This window comes from Enoplosus armatus, chromosome 20, assembly GCF_043641665.1.
Source record: "Enoplosus armatus isolate fEnoArm2 chromosome 20, fEnoArm2.hap1, whole genome shotgun sequence".
In the NCBI taxonomy this organism is placed as follows: domain Eukaryota; kingdom Metazoa; phylum Chordata; class Actinopteri; order Centrarchiformes; family Enoplosidae; genus Enoplosus; species Enoplosus armatus.
The window spans coordinates 3,254,921-3,277,923 of record NC_092199.1 but is presented as its reverse complement, the minus strand read 5'-3'; the positions used below and the strand labels follow the sequence as shown (position 1 = coordinate 3,277,923).

Sequence of the window (23,003 nt, the reverse complement as noted above, 5' to 3'; positions counted from 1 at the left end):
CTCATTGTCCCAACAGTGATTGAGAGCAAGAGGAGGGGAGTGGGACGGCATTGTGTTTGCAGCTCCTCTGAAGAAGGTGGTTATTAGGGGGGATGGCTAAGGAGGGGTGAGGGATGGGGAGGCTGTTGACTCTTCATCTTGTGTGAACAAAGTCTCTGGCACATAGCCCTCCTCTGTCCCTCTGTCCTGGACTCCCTTGTTTACGAGTGCCATGAATTCTGTCCCTCCCGGCGGGGACCCCCACCAACTCCAACCTGCACCGCCGCACATTGTGGGGCTTAAGTGCCCTTTAATTAGGCCGCCTCAGTGTCCGGCTGAAGACCGCTGAGGGTTTAGGCTCTTCCCTGTGAGACCTCGCTGAGCGGCTCACACACACACACACACACACACACACACACACACACACACACACACACACACACACACACACACACACACACACACACACACACACACACACACACACCAATAGAGCTTCCCTCACACGGCCGATGGATGAAGTGTTTGCTGCTCTAATGAAAAAGGTTTATTTGGGGGAAGAGTTCTTGTCGTCTTTGTCCCCCGTCTTAAAAAGTCCAGACAAAGGCATTGATATTATCTTTAACACTCTCCCATTTCCAGGACACATTAGCACGGACGCTGAGGTGAGGCAGCGGTCTCTCAGCCACCGAGAGGCACATGACTTCCAAAATCCTCCAGACAAATCACGACAATAAACACGGTCCACTTCCTGTACAGACAGGACACACTGCACACCGGGACTTTCTTATTATTATTATCTGGTATTAATTAATCAGGCGATTATTTCACAGATAGAAGCAAAAGAAAATCTGGTTTGTGGTCATGAAATTTGAATGATTTCCATTTTGCACATTATGTAAAGGAGCGTGAATTCACATAAATTCAGCCAAACACATGCACAGCTTTGTCATTGTGATGGAGCACATTTCATTATCATAACAGCAAGAAGCACAGAATCCGGAGTATAAAGGGGAGGTGGGCAAGAGGCATTGGGAATTTGCTGAACTGCTCCAGCAAAATGAGTAATTTCTGGATGCCCCATTGTGCAAAGAGCTTACAGGGTGAGGGCTCTGAAAGGAAGAGGCAAAGGAAGGATATAAACATGGGAGCAAGTGAAATAAAGTGAAAGATGGAAGGAATGAGAGACGGAGAAGAATGCTGAAAAGAAGTTTGTGAAGGGAGCAGGGCGGGATTGGGCGTGTTCAGAAACTTTTTCGCTACAGCCCTGTGTGTGTAGATACCCTCCTAATCCTGGTTTTATTGGCTGCCTGTGTCCAGCCATGCTGGTCGGATTGAGTAGGGTGGGTAGAGAGGTGGGGAGGGGGGGGGCGGGGGGGCGCGAACACATGTCCTTCTTTGTGGTAATGCGCTGATTAGGCCTGAGAAAGAGCCGGACCTGGTTACGGCCTTTCTCAGGTCACCGTAGAAACCGGCCCGGTAGGGGATCTCTGTGTGCGCCTCCCCCTCCCGTGCACCTACTGATGCAGACACGCAGACCGAGGCCTTCCCTTGCAGAGGTTCGTACAAAAACACCAACACAAGTGGTGTTGAGTCACAGTTCACAACACGATCGGGCTCCAATGTTTCTGACCTTAATCGCTGTTGCCTTTCCAGACGGTTTGCGTTGCACTTGTGGCCTCAACCTGGGAAACGTGGTTTCAATGTTGTTCAGATGCAGACCACAGACTGATTCCTTTGCCTGCACTCATAAACCACTGTCACATTCCCCACATCCATCCCTGGCCCTACACACCGTCTATCGCTCCGACAGAGCAACTGTCATCCAAATCCCAGAGCTGAGCTAGGCACATTTCTGACGGTGCCGTAACACACGACAATGTTCATGATCGAAAACAGACCTGCCTCATTGTCAGCACCGCTGTGACATACCGCATCTTGACTTGAGGCATTGAAAAGTCATCTTTATTGGTAGAATGTAGAAGACTCCCCACCACGACTGGCTGGAGAGCAGGCTTCATACAAGTTTCACAAAGATATCTATCAATTATTGTCACATTTAGAGACTCAGAGGAACCCCCCCCCCAAACAGGGCGGTAGGTCGAGTGCTGCTCAGTCACTGCCTGTTTCCCTATCTTCTTTGTTATGGAGGAATAAAACAGAAGGGGCGGGTGAAGGGGGGCACTCCACTACTGACCTCCAGACTGTGGTCACTGGGCTCTCTCTCTGCGGTGGGCACTCAGCCTCCTCTCTGCAGAGTGCGCACTCCCAGCCCCTGCTGAGCGACCTTCCAGCCCCCTCGGTCCACCGAGCTCACTCATGCCCCGGAGGTCCTCAGCAGAGAAACCACGGCCCACTGGCAACACACATCAGAGGGAGAGACAACGCAGATCCTTTGCTCAAGAATAAATACCAGTATATTTAAAACCTCTTCAGAGCAGCCGTATTTGAGCTGCAGTAGCATGTCCATGATGAACGTTGTATTTAACAGTGAAAGTGTGATATTTTGCAACATGGTCTAATCTATTACTAACAAATAGCACAGATATGAAATGTATATTTATGTAAGTCTGTATGGGCGACTTTTCACCTTCAAAGTCCATTATTTTTTTTGCTGCTACAATATTAAATCAGGATGAAATCAATAAAACATCTCTTACTGCGTCATCGAACCTATTACGACCTTTCTTACTTGGAAACAGATCTCCAAAAGGCTGGATTCCATATGGCTCCACACTCTCAATCTGTTGTGAAATCTATCATGTAAACCCATCTGGTCTAATGACTTGTACATTTATTTTTAATAAGTGTCAACTCACATTTCAAAAATCTAGTTCACCTAGGAAGAATGTAAAAAAAACAAACCCTTTTGTGCTTACTTACACTTACGGTTGAGGACTATGAATCATGTCGCAAAAGAGTGAAATGTCCTGAAATTCAAGAACAATCTTAACACAGACTTCTATAATAACACGTTACCACTGACAGCATCAGTCTCTAAAGGGCATGGGGCAAAAATCTAGCAGCAAACCGCTCAGCAGATTAAAATAATCTTGACGTTAAAGAAACTTCAGAGCCTCACTTTTGTTAAAAAGTTGTATGTAAGAAACTGATGAAGCCCTTCATTACTGCTTTCAAAATGTCTCCTGCAGTGGTCACGTCTTTGGTGGTCATTCTTTCGGTGATGACCGACTGATAATCCTCTGAGACAAAACTCTTGACTGGATTGTCATCACTACAACTGACTTTGTTTGATCTCTGCCGGCTATCTTGTTTGTATTCGGCCCGATCAGTTTCCTTGTGTGTGAATCAAATGCATGGTTACTTCAGGCTAAGTCCATCACAAGTGTCCCACCCTCCTCCTTCACTCTCTGTCTACCTCTCTCTAGTCTCTCTCTCTCTCTCCCTCCTCCTCCTCCTCCTCCTCCTCCTCCTTCTCCTCCTCCTCCCCCCCCTGTCCCACGGCTGCTCGTCCCACAGCCCATCAGAATGACAATAGTATTGATGTAAAATGTGTCGCCTTTGGGCCGCTGAAGCATATAACCCCTGCATGCCTGGCCCAGCCACCACCACACTTTATGGCTTTATTGTGTCCCCTTTTATCACCTCCCCTGTTGGGGTGGGCGGACAACAATTTAGAAAATTCACTGTATATGTCCCCGTGAATGGGACAGAGATTATGCGCGTGTGTGTGTGTGTGTGTGTGTGCGCACACTGTATGCACCTATATCCGGATCAATTAGTCAGGGCACAACCCCTAAAAATCAAAGTGTCAACATGTACGTCAGCATGCGTGAACCCTGCAGTCTTCTGCGCAGACGCCGGTCCCTTCACCTCCCTCCAGCCACTTTGGGGAATACATTTTTTTTTTTCAATGATCACGGATGAAACAAGTTGAGTAACAACTCGACTCTACCTTTTTTCATGTGTCCCTCCCTATACCTCCCTCTCTCATTTCCCTCCCTCCCTCTTTTCACTCTTTCCTTTCTTTTCCACATTACCAGGGGGTGGCGTGTGATTGACAGATGGGAACGAATAATAATTTTTTTTTCGTAACCTAAGGCCATCTTCTGTGATTGGCTTGCCAGCTGACATCTCCAAACCTCATTCCCCCCGCCTCTCAGCCCCCCCCCCCCCTTTAATATTGGGCCTGTGGATGAGGCATCCTGAGGGAGAAAAAAGTAGAGAGAGAGAGAAAAAGATATCTACCTTAGGGAAGAACCTCAGAGAGAGGGAGGGAAGGAGAGGACGGGTAGGAGCGTGTGTGCATGTGTGTAAGAGACACTTATTCTCTTAACTACTAGGAGACAGACACACTTTCCTGGCCCGACTCAAAGAAGGGGGGAAAACAGGAGGAAGATTTTTTTCAATATCATTTTAATCTTCCCCTCATTCAACAATCAAGCTGCCCTAAAGCTCCTCTTCCTGGAAACTCTTCTTCACTGCCTGCTGGAAGTTCTATGTATTGATCCATTTACCCTCTCACACACTACAAGGCTTACCTCATGGATTTGTATCTGATTGGATATTTGATGTGTGTGTGGTTGTCCAGCTCACGGGTGCTTGGAGGCTATCCCATCTGGTGGTGAGTACAAATCCACAGTTTCAGCATCAGACCCTATAGCCGCATAAAGAGAGAGAGTCTTTTTGGTCAAATGATCATTTCTGAGAGGGCAGAATGTGCACTTTCAGATGACTGCGTGGAAAAATGTTCTCCGGCCCAGTCCAAAGAATCTTAACCTCAAATACTAGTGTAACGGAAAAGGCTCGCCGTTCTTTTCCCCTCTACACTCAGGTCCATTTATCACATTGGAGTATGTTGTGATGTGAAGAAGATAAATTTTTAGTTTGGGAACCATGAAATGATTAAAAATGTAGAGTGCTATTTTGAATGTAAGACAAAATACGCGTGGTTGCCATGTTGATATGAATTGTCAACAGCACTGTAAGGACTTGCGAGGCATTTCCACACAACAGTGTAAGTCAGTGAGATCATTCATTATCACATAAATTGTGGATATCGCTCAAGGACAATGACAACACTGATGTTGCTCATGAAAACTCAACAAAGCCTCAAAAAAGGCTCCTGTTTCTCAACCACAATCAATTTATTTCTTGAAATACAACCTTATAATTTTAGGAGCACCTCAGGAAGCACAACAATCCTGACTTATAAGATCCGCGTCATTTTGTTTTGTTTGCTATTGTGTGTCACTGTTATACATTCAGGCCGCCGGCCCCCAAACATGCCGTGAATTTAATCTGAATTGTTTTGGGCTTTTCTGGTAGATGCATGACATGCACTGAACACAAAACCTTTGCCACTGACAAAGTTGTACACAATTTTATAAATATTACAAATTTGCGGTCTGCCATGGGGTATCAGCTGTAATTAAATGAATCTTTTGAAAAACAGTTAAGCATATCATTTTGCTTTTCAATTGTACCACAATTCACCCCCTCCACAACGGATTTGTCAGGAGACAATATGTTTAGGTGCCGCAGGGTTTTATTCTTTGTTAAATTATCCCAGATCGCTTTTGGCACCAGCAACTGAAATTTAGAGGTTTATCTCATTACAAATTCAGCTACATGCAGCTGACCTCATGGCTCCTGGTCTTCTTTTGTAACATAAAGCTTCTATTTTGGAGATATTTGCGTAGGCGTATGACAAAGCTCTTTTGGCTCACAACACAATACTTGTCAGAGCTACTGCACTTTTAGTAGCCCAACTAGCATGTGGTCCCACCATAGTGCTGTCCAAACCGCGAGCATCTTCTGGTTTCATTTACAGAGCAGGCAGCTGCCAAGCACACAGGCCACAGGGCTGAAGTGTTAATGGCAAAGAGGACTTTACACCCACTCCTGGCTTCAGCAAGAACCATCAGACAACAGTGACAAAGAAGAGCCTGGGATTCTCTCTCTCTCTCTCTGTGAATTACCTGCAGCTGTTCTGTTCAAGGAGCTTACATGACACTGGTATAATGTTCGAACCTTAACAATGCGCACCACCTTTGATTTGGGTAACAAATTTTGAAGTGTAGGCAGGGCGAGGGGTTACTGGGAGGGTGGAAAGATGAAAAGCAGAGCCGTAGCTCCAGGTGAATGGGCAGGTGCTGAGGAATGGGTGCCAAACAGCGCTGTCAGTGGCATCACCCCGCGGTGTCGAACATGTCCAAAAGGAGACAAAATGAGTTGGTGCGTCAAACAGGAGGGTGCCGAGTTTCAGCAAGGGCCCAGGCAGGCTCCTCTCAGCTTCTGTCTCAGGGGCGATGACTTGGCCATAAATTCTCCAGCCAAGGTGGGACGGGTTGGTGGGAAGAGGAGTTTTGACTGCTTTATGCCTGGCAGCCTTGCTTTTACAAGATGGGGTGTTGAAAACAAAACAGAGCATAAATAACTCCAGTGATATGCACATATGCATGGACGAAGATGAGGTGTAGTAGAAAGAAAAAAGGCATAGCAAACTAATGAGGTGGGTTTGGAAAGGCGAGACTGAGCAGTAAATTGCCTTCTTGAAATGCAAGAATGTTGGGGAAACAGTAGTTTTGCACAAAATGGGAAAAAATCAAAGTTTGAGAGAATTTGTGACAGCTTAAAGCTATGTTGTGACCACACATGATCCACAGGTCCCACAGTGGCTCTGTCCAATTATCTGACAACGCCGTCCAGATCTGTGTGGTTTGAAAATGAAAAAATATCTGTTCTTGGACTTATTGCTGTGTTTTGGTTTCACCTTTTAACCTACGTTTAATAATCGAGGAAAATCTAAATATAAGAGCTTGAAGCCGGGGGACTACGATATAATGTTCTGTTCTTATTAAAGATGATTGTTAATGAGAGTCATGGACAGTACTGTCATTAAGCCTGTGTGGTTCAGCTCATCAACTATTTTCAGAACGGCTTAAGCCACTCTGTCAGCCAGACAGTGCGTTTGTGTTCCTTGCATAAACAGCGGTGGTTGTAAGTGAACGATGACAGTCACTTTCAGCGAGGAATTACCTCTGAATTTACTCCAATACCTGCCATCGAGCATCAGCAGTGATTATCGGTTTAACTCTGTCATATCACACCGCACGGCCACGACATGTTTAAATCCAATAACTGTTATTCTCTTAATCCTCTGTGATCATCACTACTGTTAAATCTGCATGAGGCATCCATACTTGATGTAAATTTATTTGGTTATTAATTGTAATTTGGATTCCGCTCCCCCCCCCCCCCCAAAAAATTAAGATTACTTAAGATTTACATTGTTGTTTTTATGAAATCGATAGAGGAAACTGAGACAGAAAGACAGATAAATAGAATGTGCAAGTGTTAACTGCTGCATGTAATTGTTCCAAACAATAAATCTGTTTTAAAGTGTTAGTCTGTTTTATGATAAGGGTCAGCATACACTTCACCAATGCTAAAATCATCATCAGCTTTAATGAGCAATCAGTGCAGTCCTGATCAACCAATATCTCTTTGAATCAGTGCACCTGGCTGGGCTTTGTTTAACCTCCACTCAGGTGAAACATTAATGGCAGTCTGACAGGGAAACATAAGCAATATAAAGCAGTCACAACTGGTTAATATTCAGTCACTGCTACAAATGCAGACATAGGAGTTAAATGACTCTGTATGATCAGAGGAAAAAAACAAGAAATACCATTTGTTAATAGCTCTTTTAAAAAAAGATCTTAAAAGGTATTACACACATAAATACTATTCTATAATTAGGCTATGCATTTTCAAAGCTTTCAGTGAATAAATTTTAACATGTTGTGATTAAACTTCGGAGCTTATATAAGCCTAAACACAGCTTCCTGACTAAGACTGTGTTTGCTGCTTGAAGCACTACTTGTGGAAGTTTTGGGAACCACTGGGGCCTCAATAATGTCAGCGGCATACCTCTCGAAAGATCTCACGCAAAGCTATCTAGGTTTACCAAACTGCCCAGTCTATACACAGACCTTTCCAGTTCAACCTGAGCGGCTTAAATGGGGCTCTAGAGTCCATCTCTGGGTCTCAGGAATGTCATTATCTGACTGTGACACCCCCCACCTCCAATCTTCAATCCAATCTTCAACCCCAAAACCCCTACCGTTGGCAAAGGGATCACTTAAATGATTCTTACTGCGGGAAAATCCTCCGTCTGCCGCCTTGTGTGAAAAGATCAAGGATGTTTGGGTATTATTCTCAACAGGGCAGTGGAAGGTAGAGAAAAGAGCAGGAAAGTCGAGAAGAATGTCATTCATAAGAAACTTTAGGGCTCCATTATGAATGGCTGAGAGCTGCCATAGGGCCAGGGTCAAAGGCAATTTTGGGCTAAAGCCCAAGAGAAATGTCTCCGCAGAGAGTGACATCCACGGGGATACAGGGAATATGGAAGTAAATTCCTCAAAAACACGTATACTGATCTTAATGAATGTTGTTGTACTGACTGTCAATGAGAGTAGCCTTCATGTGCTGATCCAACACGTTACTTTATGGGACTGTTTCCAAAGAAGCGCGTGGGACGACATTATCCAGTCAAACCAAAGCTAGGTGAGAGGTTCAAAGGAGAGTGGCATTTCAAAGCAGCGAAGGCGAGTCCTAATCTTCACCCACCATCAAAGGACATGCAATGAGCTCTTGTACGAAATGACAAAGTCCCCCAGTGGACAGCTATTAGCTGCACTAAAATACAGGCCAGGACAGTTCCTCAAAGGGAAAACGGCAGCGGCCAGGGGCAAAGAGATCATTAGGGGACACGTGTGGAGGCACAACCACACAATATTTAAAGTCTTCATTACCTGGCTGATCTCACCTGTATGGCTTGTTGCAGAGGTTAATTATTGGCAGAAAGCAATTTCTTTGACACACAGAGGTCAGTGACAAAGATGTGCCGATCACACCTGCACAGCCTATATTCAGTCGAAGCCCTCGGGTCACTGACCAGGTCAACAACCAGGTCAACAACCAAACAACTAATAGATGCAGTGTGGAAAGGCAGAGAGGGAAAATCGTTCAATGTCTCTAAATTACAAGAGATGCAGTTTACATATTGTTAAAAAAAAAAAAAAAAAAAGGTGCTATCAATAATTTTGAATAGAAGGTGTCATGTCTCCAAAATTGAGAGACACGATTATCCTCTTCAGGTTAGGGCTGGGTAGTTTTTCAATACTATTGGCGATATGAGAGCTGAGTTTCTGTACTGTCTGGTACCAAAATGATACCTTTTTTTGTTGCTGAAAATTGAGAAATATAGACATTTTTTTGTTCAAAACCCTTTTTTATCTAGCAAAAGAAGAACTTTTTCTAAATAAAATAGTAAAAAAAATCAGGAATGATCATGTAATAATAATAATAATACGTGAACAAGAGTGGGAGTCTGGGCAGATGTTGGATGCCAGCTTTAGGAACGTTGACGTACAACACCCAGCCCTACTGAGGCATACAAAGGTAAAAGGGAGAGGCAAAAACATGCATGATGATGTTGGTTTCATACAGATGAGGACCTGCAGATAAGTGGCATTGGGGTTAGGCTCAGTGTGGGATATCGGCGGCACTCAGAGTGAAATATCTGCGGATTGGCAAGCTTTGTTCACCCGGTTTATCCCCCACAATGTAGTTTCACATTCCAGTTTTTTTCAGAGTTTTTTTCCAAATCAACCAAGCATGAGAAAGTCAACAGCAATTAGGTTTTTAATTACTTTTAAAGACACTGTGTGGTGTTTGAAATTTCCACAAAGAAATTCCAGGCATACAATGGCAGATTCCAGACAATCCATTACGAGTTATGATTTGCATAGGATGCATTACTGCTGACAATTCAAGCAGCAGTGCCAACAAGCTGCCCCTAATGAGCAGAGGCAGGGAACAATGCACTGTTTGAGTTGTGGTTCATTCACACAGTCCCTCAAGACTCTCATTCAAACAAGCTCTGTCCTTTCAAGACAGCTCAGACTCTGTTGTGTCCACCTATAGACAGACCAACACACCAAGCTCCCAGTCTGACATGCATTTGTCAGTGCCTTGTACTCTCCAGTGCACTTCTATGCAGAGCTACCGCTGCTCTCATTCACTTCCTGACAGGCAGGTTCACAAGTTTACACCCTGTTCAGTTTCCCTCTTCACGTCTCCATACATGTGACTGCAGGGGCTCCTTGTCCCAACTCCACACTCTCTGCAACAGTCTGCAGAGAGGGGAAAGGAGGGGAGGCAAAGGAGGTAGAAAGAAAGAACAGGTTGGAACATTTTTCAGGGGTCCTGTCATTTTTTATCTGATCAGCCAGGAGCTGTTGGACTACAAATCAAAAGTGTGCCAAAGAAAAAGAGAAGACAACAAAACACAGACAGGAGCTTTGCATTCCAGCCTCCACCAGGAAAAGTCCCATCCTCGGGCAAAGCCGGCAACTTTCCTTGGCCCACTTCCTCTCTTTCGAGTGTCTTTATCTCTCTGCAGACTCTGTTGTGGGATTTATAAATGAAATTCTGATGGCAATGTTTTCAGCTGCACGTCTCTGACTGCTCTGCTAGGGCCTCATTTAGCAACACAATGTCCTCCAGGCAAATCTGACAAGTTGAGCTGCGGCGTCAACATATAGAGGTAAATTAGAGGTAGATTAGAGTTTAATGCAAACAATATTCTCGCAGTCTGTTACTGCAGAAGCCTTTTCAGGAGCCTTGCTCTCACAGAGGAAGTGACAGAACATACTTGGGACTCAGCGCTTCGGGCACAAACCCAGCATAAGCTAACAATTTCTCTTTAATGAAATAAGTTAACTTGTTCAGACACGGATAAGAACGACTGGCACCCATCGTCAATAACCACCATGGAAAATACATTGGAACACAGTTGCATTTTATCAAATCTGAAGCCATCAAAACTGCTTGTAAACGCTAAATAAGGCCAAATTCCTGAATGACTCTATTTAGCTGTAGCTTTGAACAAGTACAAGCAACAGAAAATATAATAAAGTTCATGTTGATGAGAGATTCATTAGAGCTTCAGAGCTGAACAAATCCTGGTATTTTACTAACTTAGAAACTGCTACCCTAATTGTGGCTCTGCACAAATGAGGTGTAGTTGAATACATCATCAACGCTAAGTCTCCTCTTGACCTGAAAGCAATAGTCTGGAGAGTGTCCCAGCTTGTGATGAAACAGAGCGGAAAATTATATCATCATGTGTCAGCACTTTTCAGCATGTCCTGCAACAAGGGTGCAAGCCAATTAACGCAGTTACAGTGTTTGCAGAGGACAGGCAATGCGATCAAGGCATCCCACCTCTTGCCATCATCTTAGTGATAACCTTGTTGGAAGTAGGACCTTACAAGTAACAACACAACCATGCAGTTCACTCTGCCTTCACACATGCACGCAGGTTTCCATGAGTCTTTGAACAGTGCCTAAGGAATAATGCATGGAGGGATGGATTGTGACAGGCTCTCTAATCCCTCGCTTTTCCTTTCTGCCTCACTTTCATACTTTAGTTGCTGCTTCAACATTCCAGTTTGTTCTGAACTACAAACTACGAAAAACCTCCAAACAACCTGAACGCAAAACATACTTCAATGTCTGCCTTTCGGAGCAGGTGCTCAAGGTAGATAAAATCAGCTTAAACCAGTGGTGGAAACTAACATAATACATATCATATACTCAAGTACTTAAGTCCAGTTTTGAGGTATTTGTACATCAGTATTTGCAATTTCTTCTGCTCCACTACATGAATATTGTACTTTATGAGGCCAATCTGCCTCTACAGTGCTTTTACTAGTAAAGTACAATAAGTACATATCGCTAATAAGTACTTTCTACTTTGCAGTATTACTACTTGTAGCCTACTTAAGCAATGGGGCTGGATACTGTGTCTAGCACTGGCTGAAACTGCTGCTTTAGTTTTGTTAGCTAGCAGTGATGCGCGCGAGAAGCGGAAGCGACGTCAGTGCGCAGCGTTTACTGTAGTTTATGAGCCGGTGCCAGTGTTTTTAGGTTGATACTTGCTATAAAGTAAAAAAAAAATAGACCTTGTTAAACTAAAGCAGGCCTTCTCTAACTACACGGAAAAGGCCGAATTATTAAAGGTATAGTAGACATTATTTATTAGCTGTAAATCATCTTTCACACTTAAGACGTCACATAACAGCTAGCGTTAACAGCTAAGGTTAACGTTTAAGCTAGCTCTGTTTTTGTTTGTCTGATTGCTGAATACATACACGTCAAATAAAAGAAAAACAGCAGGTGGTTTGAGAGCACTTACCGCCGTTTTGAAGACATTTCCAGATCCTTCAAAGATTCTTCTAACTTTATCCAATTAGAACAAAAAAATACTCCCGTTTGCTGCGTGACAGAGAAGCGAACCAAAGATGGCAGCCGGAAGTGACATATTGTCTTCTCGCTTGTTTTGTGCAACACCAGAATATGAATATTCACTGTATGTGAGAATATACAATCAAAGGAATGATATTATTATAGATAGATGAACCTAGTCATTTAAATTTCAAATTTTGGTGATAAGAGGAGAAGAGTAAGTAAGTTGCAGCTTGACTACATCTAAACTTTTAAAGTTATGAAAATAAAAAGCATTTAATTATTCCCTGAAGTAATTTAAAAGCTCTTGTGACCATCACAGGTGTGGAGGTCCCAAGCCTTTGTCAAGTTATGCTTGCTCAATTTAAGCTACTTTTTCAGTATCCAAAATGTAATACACCAAGGTTTGGGCCAGGACCCAAAACAGTGCATACTTTCCCCCGAATAACTTTGAGAACTGTTGTGTTTGATTACATGTACACATCACTGTAGAATCTGAGCGTATGAGCAGGCACCTGATCATAATGACCTTCTATTTGATTAATGAGGTAAACAAGCTGGAGATCAGCACCCCTGTACTTAGAAACCTGCATATGGACCCTGGTCATGAACTTCAAACCGTTTTTGTAGGCCATCAGGGCAAAGGCAGTGAGGTCAGATGTCATGTTCTGCTCAACAAGTTCAGAGGGTCACCTGGTACTTTTTGTGCCTCTGGACATAGGAGGCTGTCACACAAAGAAAGCTCATCTGTGCACAGACATGCGCTACATGCTGACCCCTGTAATGCAGACCTCCCACAATAGCAGCTGCAACATATTTTTGACAGTACAAGAGTCCTCGACTCACCTTTTGTCTCAAGCTGAGACAAAATAAAAACTGAGAGATGCAATAGAGTAACCCCAGCCACTTTACTTTTCTAACCAAGCAGCAGAGGTTGTAGTAGTGATTTTATTGCGTTGGGAGTGGTTGAGTCAAATGTTTTTGTTGACAGTGTTACAATCTTGATTGCGTGAATTTCCACTCTTCAGCGAGGTGTGTGGTGGAATCCCTTTGTTTCCTCTGCTTCATTTATGTGGTTTCCGTCATACTTTCACATCAGCCCAGTTTAGATACTGAGAAAACCCCCAACCAAGCCGTAAACCCCCCAGGCCAGTAGAGGCCCCATACGGACCTGCCTGGGCATGCCCCTGCCAAGCCCTGCCATTCGCTGCTGCTCTGCTGCTTGTCTCGTACCCTGCAGCAGATTCCCCCGGCATTCTGCCTCTGTGGAGGTCTCAGCGTCTGCTGCTCCCTCACTCGGTTGAGACACGTTGCTCGTGGCTTCCGAGAAGTGAGGCAAAGCAGGCAGGATCAGCATGGCACACATGTGGTCTGCATGCATGAGTCTGCGTGTGTGTCTGTTTGCACGATACGCCTCATAACCCCTCAGGGTTAAGACTCTCATTAGCACCTAGCCAAAAAGATATCCCTTTCATCTCATCTGTCCATACGGATCAAGTGAGGCACATCCTTTGCAAACAAAGACAAATAGGCTGGCAGATACACAGCCTGTAGTCTAAACATGCTATGTCCACCACTAAGTCCCATGTGGTTAGCAAATTGATTCCATCAGAAACCCCAAATTCACTGGCTAAGCCAGTATGTCAGAGTGGTGGACAAGCAGTTGTATCAGAGGTTGGCACAGTGGTCTTAATACAGAGATATCTCACTTGGACAGGAGAGCTTTTCCTTTGAGTTAATTGACTGATGATCTTGGGGGGCATGTGACACCAGAGTTCAGATACAAGCTCTGTGCAGGGCATCATCCACCCTGGTCCATCCCATGACTGAGAGATTAATGGGCAGTAACCACGCTAGCAGACAGTGTAATTAAGGTCCTTAGTCACTCAGTCACCAGACGGAGTGAAGTCAGCAACACTTGAACTCAGTGATGTCGGTGGAATTGGGACTAGCAGATGAGCTAATGTGGCTGCCTTCGCTTGGGTAAACTCAAGACAAGAACATGAACAGAGATTGATGAGCACTATCAAATTACTAATTCTGCATGGGAACATCAAATTGGGCAAAACAGAATTTAAGTTGGATATGAAAGAAAAGAGAATTATTTTTCCTTGTGCATAGTAGTGTTTGAAAGTTTTGAATAGTTTATATAACTGGAACTCTGATCAGACAGGGTTTCATTCTGAAACTTAAGATTTGTTTGTTGTGTATCAGTGTCAGTCAGGAAGCTCTTGCCAACAACACAAGTGGCTGATTACTGTGCGTGATCATCTTATAATCCATCAGACCAGCTGTAAAGCTGAGACAAAAGCAAAATAACTCAGCCTCTCGAGCTCCACTGGCAAACCTTGATACCTGGGAGCCTGCTGTAACAATGCTCACCTGAGATGAAAAACAATGTATGGGAGGGGAGAAGGGTGTTGGGAGGTGGGGGCAGGGTTTAGCTATATGTAGAAAGCAAAAGCGCACATGAGCTGTGAACCTATCTAGGGGGGGATTTTTTCCCTGTGACTTCAATGGCTTGACTTTTGTGTTGGGGTGGGGCACTGCACTGCACTCATCTGTCAGAGTCAGTGGCTGCTATGATTGGGTTGCGCCCTGCGGGGGTCCTGAGGTCATCATGAGGGGCGCTCTGATCTGATCAGCGTCAATTGTTCCTCCATGATCCTCTCAGGGCCTCCAGCGCCACGTTGTCCGCCCAGACTGAGCCAAGTGCTGGAGAGTCTGCTCGACACTGGTAAAGGTCTGCTCTTGTAAAAATCACACACATCTATTGTAATGCATCCGTCTCTTAAGAATGCAGACCCGTACAGCAACATGTATGTTCCTCCAGGTGAAATACTGAGAAATAAATAAACAAGAAATCTGAGTCTGACATCCTGCAGTAATTGCATGAGCTTCTGGGTAAAACTATACAGTTTTGTTGGAGCTTGTTATCACAAAAAGCATGTTAAAACATGGGCATGGCAAACATGTTCTCTCTCTCTCTCTCTCTCTCTCTCTCTCTTTCTCTCTCTCTTTTATTTCAAGAGAAATAGAAAGCAATTAAAATTAATTACCTGAATGAAACTATAATGGTTTCTGGCATCACTAGCTGATCTTGGCTGTCTCGTTGTGGTGATTAATCCCTGCTTAGGCACATCTGCACGGGCCTTCTGATGAGGCACATTGCTTCAGATATGCTGCTTTCATCCATCACCAGCAAGCTCAGCTGTATACGCTGTCATTCTTTTAAAAAAATCAGCTACAAAGAAAAACCACAAATTAATGATGGAACTGCAGAGGCAGGTGTTTTCATATATTTGAAATTGTGTAAGGGGGCTTTTCCCAAACTAAGCAGACAGGTTCTTGTGTGTTATCTGTTAAATCAGCAGATCTGTGTATGCTAACAAGTGGGAACACTTTGAAAAGTCAGTGCTAATAGCTTGTATCCCTGCCCTGAAGTGGGCCTATTAGCCTCCCCCCTCATGGTGGAAAAAAAGAGACAAAATAAACAGGAGCTCTTAGTATAAACTACATTAAGAAGATAAGTCAATAAAACACTCAAGTATGAATCACTGTACTGCCACATAGCTATGCTTAGAGTTAAACCTGAGATTAATGAATACAGAAGCGGCCTCCCCTCGTAGAGCAGGTTGCCTTTCTCAGAGGCCGCCCTGGCAGGTCACCATCACTGCTGTTGTGGGGTTGAGTTCAGGGAGGGCACAGATTTGTACTGTGAGGCAAGCAGTTTCACTTCCAACATCCTGTAAAACTGTAAAAGCACGAGGGCTGGGTATCATTTTCAAATTTCAAAATGTTCTTTACCAGAGCAGATACAATACTAATACCATACTATTTCAATACCTTTGAAGTTTTTCTACAAAACCTTTTTGTTCATGTAACAAAAGAAGCCAAAGTTCTCATATGTTAAATGTTGTCTGAACACAAGCAGCAGTACAAGACTTTGCCCTAATTAAGATTGTCCAAAATTGGCAAAATGTTGAGATAAATCAGGAACTATATGGCCAAAGAATAAGTGTAAGGCGATAAAATGATTACTAATCTGACCAGACATACAACGAAGTTAGCTTTCAGTGCCTTTAAAGAGACATTTTTTGAGCTATCGTCACTCCGACCAGTTCCAAAAAAGTATTGAGGTTCAATATAAACCCTAAAAATCAAAGAATAAGAAATGTGATTAAAAAATGTTATGTTCAATGTGATCTAAATCCCATTTTTTTTGCAGCGATGGCCTGTTAGGTGTTGATGTTGGGTTGTGGTGATACAACTCTTTTTATCCTTAGTCCTCTGTAACCCTAACCCTTAACACAGATGCAGAGATGTTTTAATGTCCAGCAGATCTCTCTTAATGATGCTGTCCCCCTCTGTGTGTCACAGGTCCCTGGCCCTTGGGCAGCAGTACTCGTCTCTGGGCTCCCAACCCATCCTGTGTGGCTCTATCCCCGGCCTGGTGCCCAAGCAGCTGCGTTTCTGTCGCAACTACATAGAGATCATGCCTAGCGTTGCAGAAGGTGTCAAGCTGGGGATCCAGGAGTGCCAGCACCAGTTTAGGGGCCGCAGATGGAACTGTACTACCATCAAGGACAACCTGGCCATCTTCGGCCCTGTGCTAGATAAAGGTAAACTATTAAGTGCTTGTTTGGATAAAAACCTGCCAAGAATCTTTATTGCTGTATTTTGTAACGATGTACAAATGAAAATAAATTAGGATTTAAATGAGCCAAAACAACACCCAACTGTAAAAAGTAGGTTATATAGCTGAGGCTATTGCAAGCTGTTACAAAACATAGCATTTAACAGTTTCCACCCTAAGGCTTAGCACTGCCTGTTCTCTGGGCTTCTGCTGACAAAAGACTAACTACAGCAATTACAATAATATACACCTTTCCTGGCTGCTGTGAGAAATGAGTGCAGGTACAAGCACTGACACATTATTCAACTTCCATCCATCTTTACCTTCAGTATTGCATTTGTCCTCAGAGTCAGTGACTGATTTTTCGGTTTTCCAAACCGTGCTTACACTCTCTTACATGAAAGCGGGTCAGCGCGGTAAATCTATCAGCGAAACCTGACAAGTACAGCTGATATACTGGAGACATCCATCAGGCGCTTCACACGCAGAATACTAATTGTAAGATATCTACACTCTAACTGTGTCCTTTAAACAATCCCACTCAACCTGACAGTGGGAAACAATAGGCACAGGTGTCCCGCTCGAGGCCTTGCAGTCGGTAATTATAAAGGTAGAAGTTTGTGTGTTGTGAATGAGGCTGCTGATTGGAAATGAATTAGCCTGTATGTCAGAGGGGAAGGAATCTGGGCAGAAATGGGCAACGTGAGCAGTCCAAGCTTCTCAGTCAAATAAAAGGGAGAGGGGAGGCCAAATGAGATTACAGGCAATAGAAAAGGGCCGGGGGGCTCCGCTCAACCCCTACTGTGCATGAAGACCAGTGCGCGCCTCACACAGTCCAGCTCCCACGGACGCCCCATTCACACGCCCTTTTGACTCTGTCATGAAAACAGGCTGAAAGGGGATCTCTCCCAACCTAGCCCTGGTGTGCACTTCGGGATAGGGAAGCAAAGGAAGGAGGGAAGGAAGGAAGGAAGGAAGGAAGGAAGGAGGGAAGGAAGAAGAGTGTCTCACTTTGGGAGTGATGAATGGAAAAGTTAGAGCTAGGGAAGGGAGAGCTACCAACCACCAGCCCCAGCCACCTTAAGCTGCGTGTTGGCCATGGTGGTGCTGTTGGTGGATGCCTGGAGGAAGTGGGGGGTTGAGGTCCTGTGGTGGGTGGTGGTGTATGGGATTTCAGCTCAGGGTGTTGGCAGAGGGGTGGCTGGAGAGAGATGGCGGGGGGGGGGGGGGGGGGGGGGGGAATGCCAGCTCCGGGCAGAGCGGGGCTGTGGGGGCGCGAGTCGCTGGGCCCTTTGTGTGGATAATACAGTGTGACACAAGGGAAACAAAGGCGGATTGATGGGCCCAGCAGGTAGCAGGAGCAGCGCTAGCCTTGGCTAACAGCCAGAGCTCCAGGGGCCCAGGGCTCACAGGCCCCTGTTGTGGAGGGCCCAGCTAGGCTTGCCAGGGCGAGCAGGGATGCTGAACCTGAGGACTGTGTGTCATCCAATCACGCAAGGATTCACTGGGGATTTAGACAAAACTGTATCCTTATACTAGGAATGAATGGTGAAAATACAGGATTTCTAGACACAGTCTAGTTAGTATTTCAACAGTTCGCACCGTTATTTTTCAAATATTACTGATTATATAAATTTACAGTATTTCAGTATCTGACCTTTTACCCTGTAAATTATTAGCATGCATACACTCAGAAATGTAGCTTTAGTAATATTTATAAAACAGCACAAATATTGACCCTTGTGGCATCATATTAACATAAAAAGGTGTGTTTGTCTTGTAACTGGGCTTGCAGACACATTCAGGGTGGGAACATATGACTAGCTTCCAGCCAAACATCAATAAACTTTGTCTGTGGCTCGTAAAGTGGTCTGATTGGGTCTCATTGGCAGAGGAATTGCTGAGGAATTTCTGGCTGTAGTAGCCACTGTGGTCTGCAAAATACGGGTTTAATTCTCTGGTCGTGTTCATACAAATTTCAAAACTCAGATCACGCAATTGTGTACATCAGAAACTCCGGCCCCTAAACGCTCCTGAAGAGTCAAAGACACCTCGCCTGTCTGTGTGTGTGTTTTTATGTCTGTTACGGAGCTAGTGGAGTGTAATGGGTGAGCCACGGTAAGTGTGCTGTGATTGTGAAACAATGGTGTCTGGTTACATAATAAGCTGTTGCCTTCAAAGGAGGCGTAACTCCATCCTTTCGGTGTAAAAAAAGAAACAGGCCGACACACTGCTAGGTTTCACCAGAAGGCCTTGGGCTCTGAACAGGGACGGGTAGGAAGGGGGGGTGACAACATTCCTGAAACACTATCCAGATGCAAAGCAGCACACCTCAGGGATGACAGGAGGTCACTGAGATCCCGCTGAGCGTTAGGCTCTCCTGACACAACCACAATGGGCTGATGTCACTGCAGGGACTCTGCTTTTAGGCGCCTTCATGTGTCCTGTTGTATGTGCTTCCTTATCGCTGATGATGATGATGATCATATGGTAAATACGGTGAAGCATGTTTACTTCTAAAATAAGAGAGGGTGAAAGTTTTTCTCTATAGGCTTCTTGTTTTTCACAGTGGCAAATACCGGAACATAAATGTGCCGTCTGAAAGATGAAATGTTGTGTTAAAAGGTTAATGCCTGGAGGTATCCCTTTCACTAACTCTGTCTGGATGTTGGCAGTGGTAAAGATTGCCTTGTCCATGTTTCACACAAGATTGACACTCTCTCTCTTTCTGTCTGTCTTCACCTGTCTCTCTCAGCAACCAGAGAGTCGGCGTTCGTCCACGCTATAGCTTCAGCGGGAGTGGCGTTTGCAGTGACGCGCTCCTGCGCTGAGGGCACATCCACCATGTGCGGCTGCGATTCCCACCACAAGGGGCCTCCTGGGGAGGGCTGGAAGTGGGGCGGCTGCAGTGAGGATGCAGAGTTCGGGGTGCTGGTATCCAGGGAGTTTGCGGACGCCAGAGAGAATCGCCCAGATGCTCGCTCAGCGATGAACAGACACAACAACGAGGCAGGACGCACGGTAAAAATAATTAGACACATATTAGGGAAATATGCAGGGACGTGAACATAACACCCTTATGTGATTGTTGAACTTCTCATTCCTAACTCATGGGCATTAATCTGCTGCTACAACAGCCTCCACTCTTCTGGGAAGAGTTTGGCTCCCATTGCAAAACCACAAGAGCATTAGTGAGGTCGGCCGCTGAGGCTGGGTGGGTCAAGTTCTTCTACACCACGTCCCCAAACTGTTGCTGCAAATTGGAAGAACACTAATGTCTGCTGTAGCATTAAGATTTCTCTTCACTGGAACTAAGGGGTCTATCACAAACCATGAAAAATACGGGGTAGTCCACACACGTTTGTCCAGACAGTGTACAAATTGATTACCACAAGATCAGACAGCAGCGGTTTAATAGTTACAAGATGTACTGAATATCTGTAAGACATGAGCAGCTTCTATTGCTCCACAGCATTGTAATACATCACGTTAGTTAGAAAACCTCAGCACACATTGTGCTATACATTGTAGCACAAGCGGAAAGTGAAACGGAGATGCAGTAAACAATGGACAATGACCTGACTGTCTTGCAAAAGGGCAGGATTTATCCAGGAAACCTTTCTGTTTGGGATTACTAATTGTTCATGTGACGGCTGGGGATTTAGTATTTGACTTGTCGGCACAGTTTCTGAGTTTCCACCTGAAAATGAGCACTTGACTTTGAATGACTGGTTAATTACTCATCTAAGCAACACCCTCCCTCCCACCGCGCCCCCACACCTCGCCTTTCATGCCTTGCATCCCAATGAAAAATTCCCTGCCAGTCAAATAGCCCGAGTGAGTTGAGGGGGGGGGCGGGGGGGGAGAGAGAAGGAAATCAGCTCAGACTTAAAACATCACTGGCTGCTGTCACCGCTCGGAGAAAATAGGCTCCCCGGCTGCTCGCTGAGGGGCAAATGGAGGGACCACACGGCAACAAGACAGCCCTTTGATCTGAGCACACAGGAGCAGCCAGGGAGACCACAGGAGCTAACTGAAGAGCAGGACTGTCAGGAGCCTCCTCTCCTCTCCACCTGGCCCTCTCACGCTCCATTATTTAGCCCCGAGGGCCTCTGGGACTTGATGTTGGCATGACAAGCTCACAGTGTGATGTCACTAGTCCATCCATCCCTACCTCAAAACCCCCCCTTCCTCTCCCCTTCCTCACCCAGAGGTGCCCCAGCCACCTGCCTTCCGCCCCAGCTGGGGGAATTCTGCAGCTAAATATAGCTGTTTGAATTAAAGCACAACAAAATCAAAACACAAAGGTAAAATATGCCCCGCGGCAGCACAGTCATGATGTGAGCCAGTGACTTCAGAGGGAATTAGCAGCAGCGCAGAGCCTCTGTACTTCACAGCTGCATGACACTTAAATCAATTGCAGCCAGTGGCATATTGTTTTTCTTGGCCTGCTCTGCGAGTCTTTAGTGGTTTTGTTAGTCTGTATTACTGAATTTCCTGTACATTTCTGACCATAAGATTCCAGTAGATCTTTCTTGTTGGTGACTAACTTTTCTGCCCCATAAGGCATCAAATTAGGACCAGCTCATTTCAGTTAATTACACTTTAAAGGAATACCCCACCCAAAATCTACCTTTTCCGCATCACATTCTCACCCCCTGTAGACCTTGAAAGGTGGCTCTGAAAGGTTTGTAGCTTGCTTCTTCCCAGAGGATGGCGGGGGCGCAGTCAGCTTGAATTCTCAGCAATAAAGTGGATTCCGGTGGCAACAGCTCCAAAGCTCAAAAACACATACTGAACATGTGGATCCACTGCATTTATGAAGTTTTAATAGACATTTTGACACTTTTTGACTCTGGATCGCCATTCTAATGTGTTGTGTTGCTGATGAAGCCACCTTCCAAAGCCTACAGGCAGTGACTCTTTACACTCACAAGGTGCATTTTTAGTGGAGTATTGCTTTGAGGCATCAGGAAAAATGATAAATAACCACTTTTAAGTTTATATTAAGTCGTATTTTGGAGTATTGGATCTGGTTCTTAGGACATGAAATGTGCAAATGGTTAGCAGATAATATTTTCGTTTTTTAAGCAGGAACATACTAAAGCAAGTTTAAAACTGATATTGGCTTTAAACATTCCTACAAAGTGAACCTGAATGTGTCTCCTGTGTTCCTCAGACCATCCTCGACCACATGCACCTGCGCTGTAAATGTCACGGCCTGTCAGGAAGCTGCGAGGTGAAGACGTGTTGGTGGGCGCAGCCGGACTTCCGCATGCTGGGCGACTACCTGAAGGACAAGTACGACAGCGCCTCAGAGATGGTGGTGGAGAAGCACCGCGAGTCACGAGGCTGGGTGGAGACGCTGCGAGTCAAGTACAATTTCTTCAAGCACCCCACCGAGCGCGACCTGGTCTACTACGAGGGCTCACCCAACTTCTGCGAGCCCAACCCGGAGACCGGCTCCTTTGGGACGCGCGACCGGGCCTGCAACGTGTCGTCACACGGCATCGAGGGCTGCGACCTGCTGTGCTGTGGCCGCGGCCACAACACCCGGACTGAGAAGCGCAAAGAGAAGTGTCACTGCATCTTCCACTGGTGCTGCTACGTCAGCTGTCAGGAGTGTGTGCGTGTCTACGACGTTCACACATGCAAGTGAGAGAGGCCTGTGCTTTCAGACAAACTGACTGCTGGACTACAAGTGCTGCCCACCCCCCCTTCAACTCCCCTCCTCCTGCACGACTTTCCTGCTTCCCTAGACACACACTCTGCTTCCCACACAAACATCTTCATCAGCACACACACACTCAGGCCCTAATGGGTAATGGCACATCAGTAATGGGTACTTTGTAAAAACCCTGGTCTAGAATCTGTCTTCCAAACCACTACACCCATGTCCATAATATCTGACCAGGAAGTGTCCTGTGTTGACCTGTGATCTTGTCCGCTCTCATGGGAAGAAGTTGTGCCACTCTCCCCTGGTTCCTCTCCCTGCAGCATTGGGCCCCTCCCACCCCCCTTGTCTTTATTTATTTCCCCCCTCCATGCCAACACAATGTTTGTGGCATGTACAGTAACACTTTTTACCTGTGAGATTAATGCAGTAAAA

General features: G+C 45.2%; 1 protein-coding gene across 1 annotated transcript; it reads left to right on the top strand.

The window, feature by feature from the left end:
* The first annotated feature begins 4,484 nt into the window (after window positions 1-4,484).
* Window positions 4,485-22,553, top strand: wnt3 (wingless-type MMTV integration site family, member 3). The gene is made up of 4 exons (XM_070926473.1): window positions 4,485-4,564; window positions 16,639-16,880; window positions 19,650-19,915; window positions 22,074-22,553. Exons 1-4 carry the CDS (start codon window positions 4,485-4,487, stop codon window positions 22,551-22,553), a joined length of 1,068 nt encoding a protein of 355 aa, XP_070782574.1.
* The last annotated feature ends 450 nt before the right edge of the window (window positions 22,554-23,003 follow it).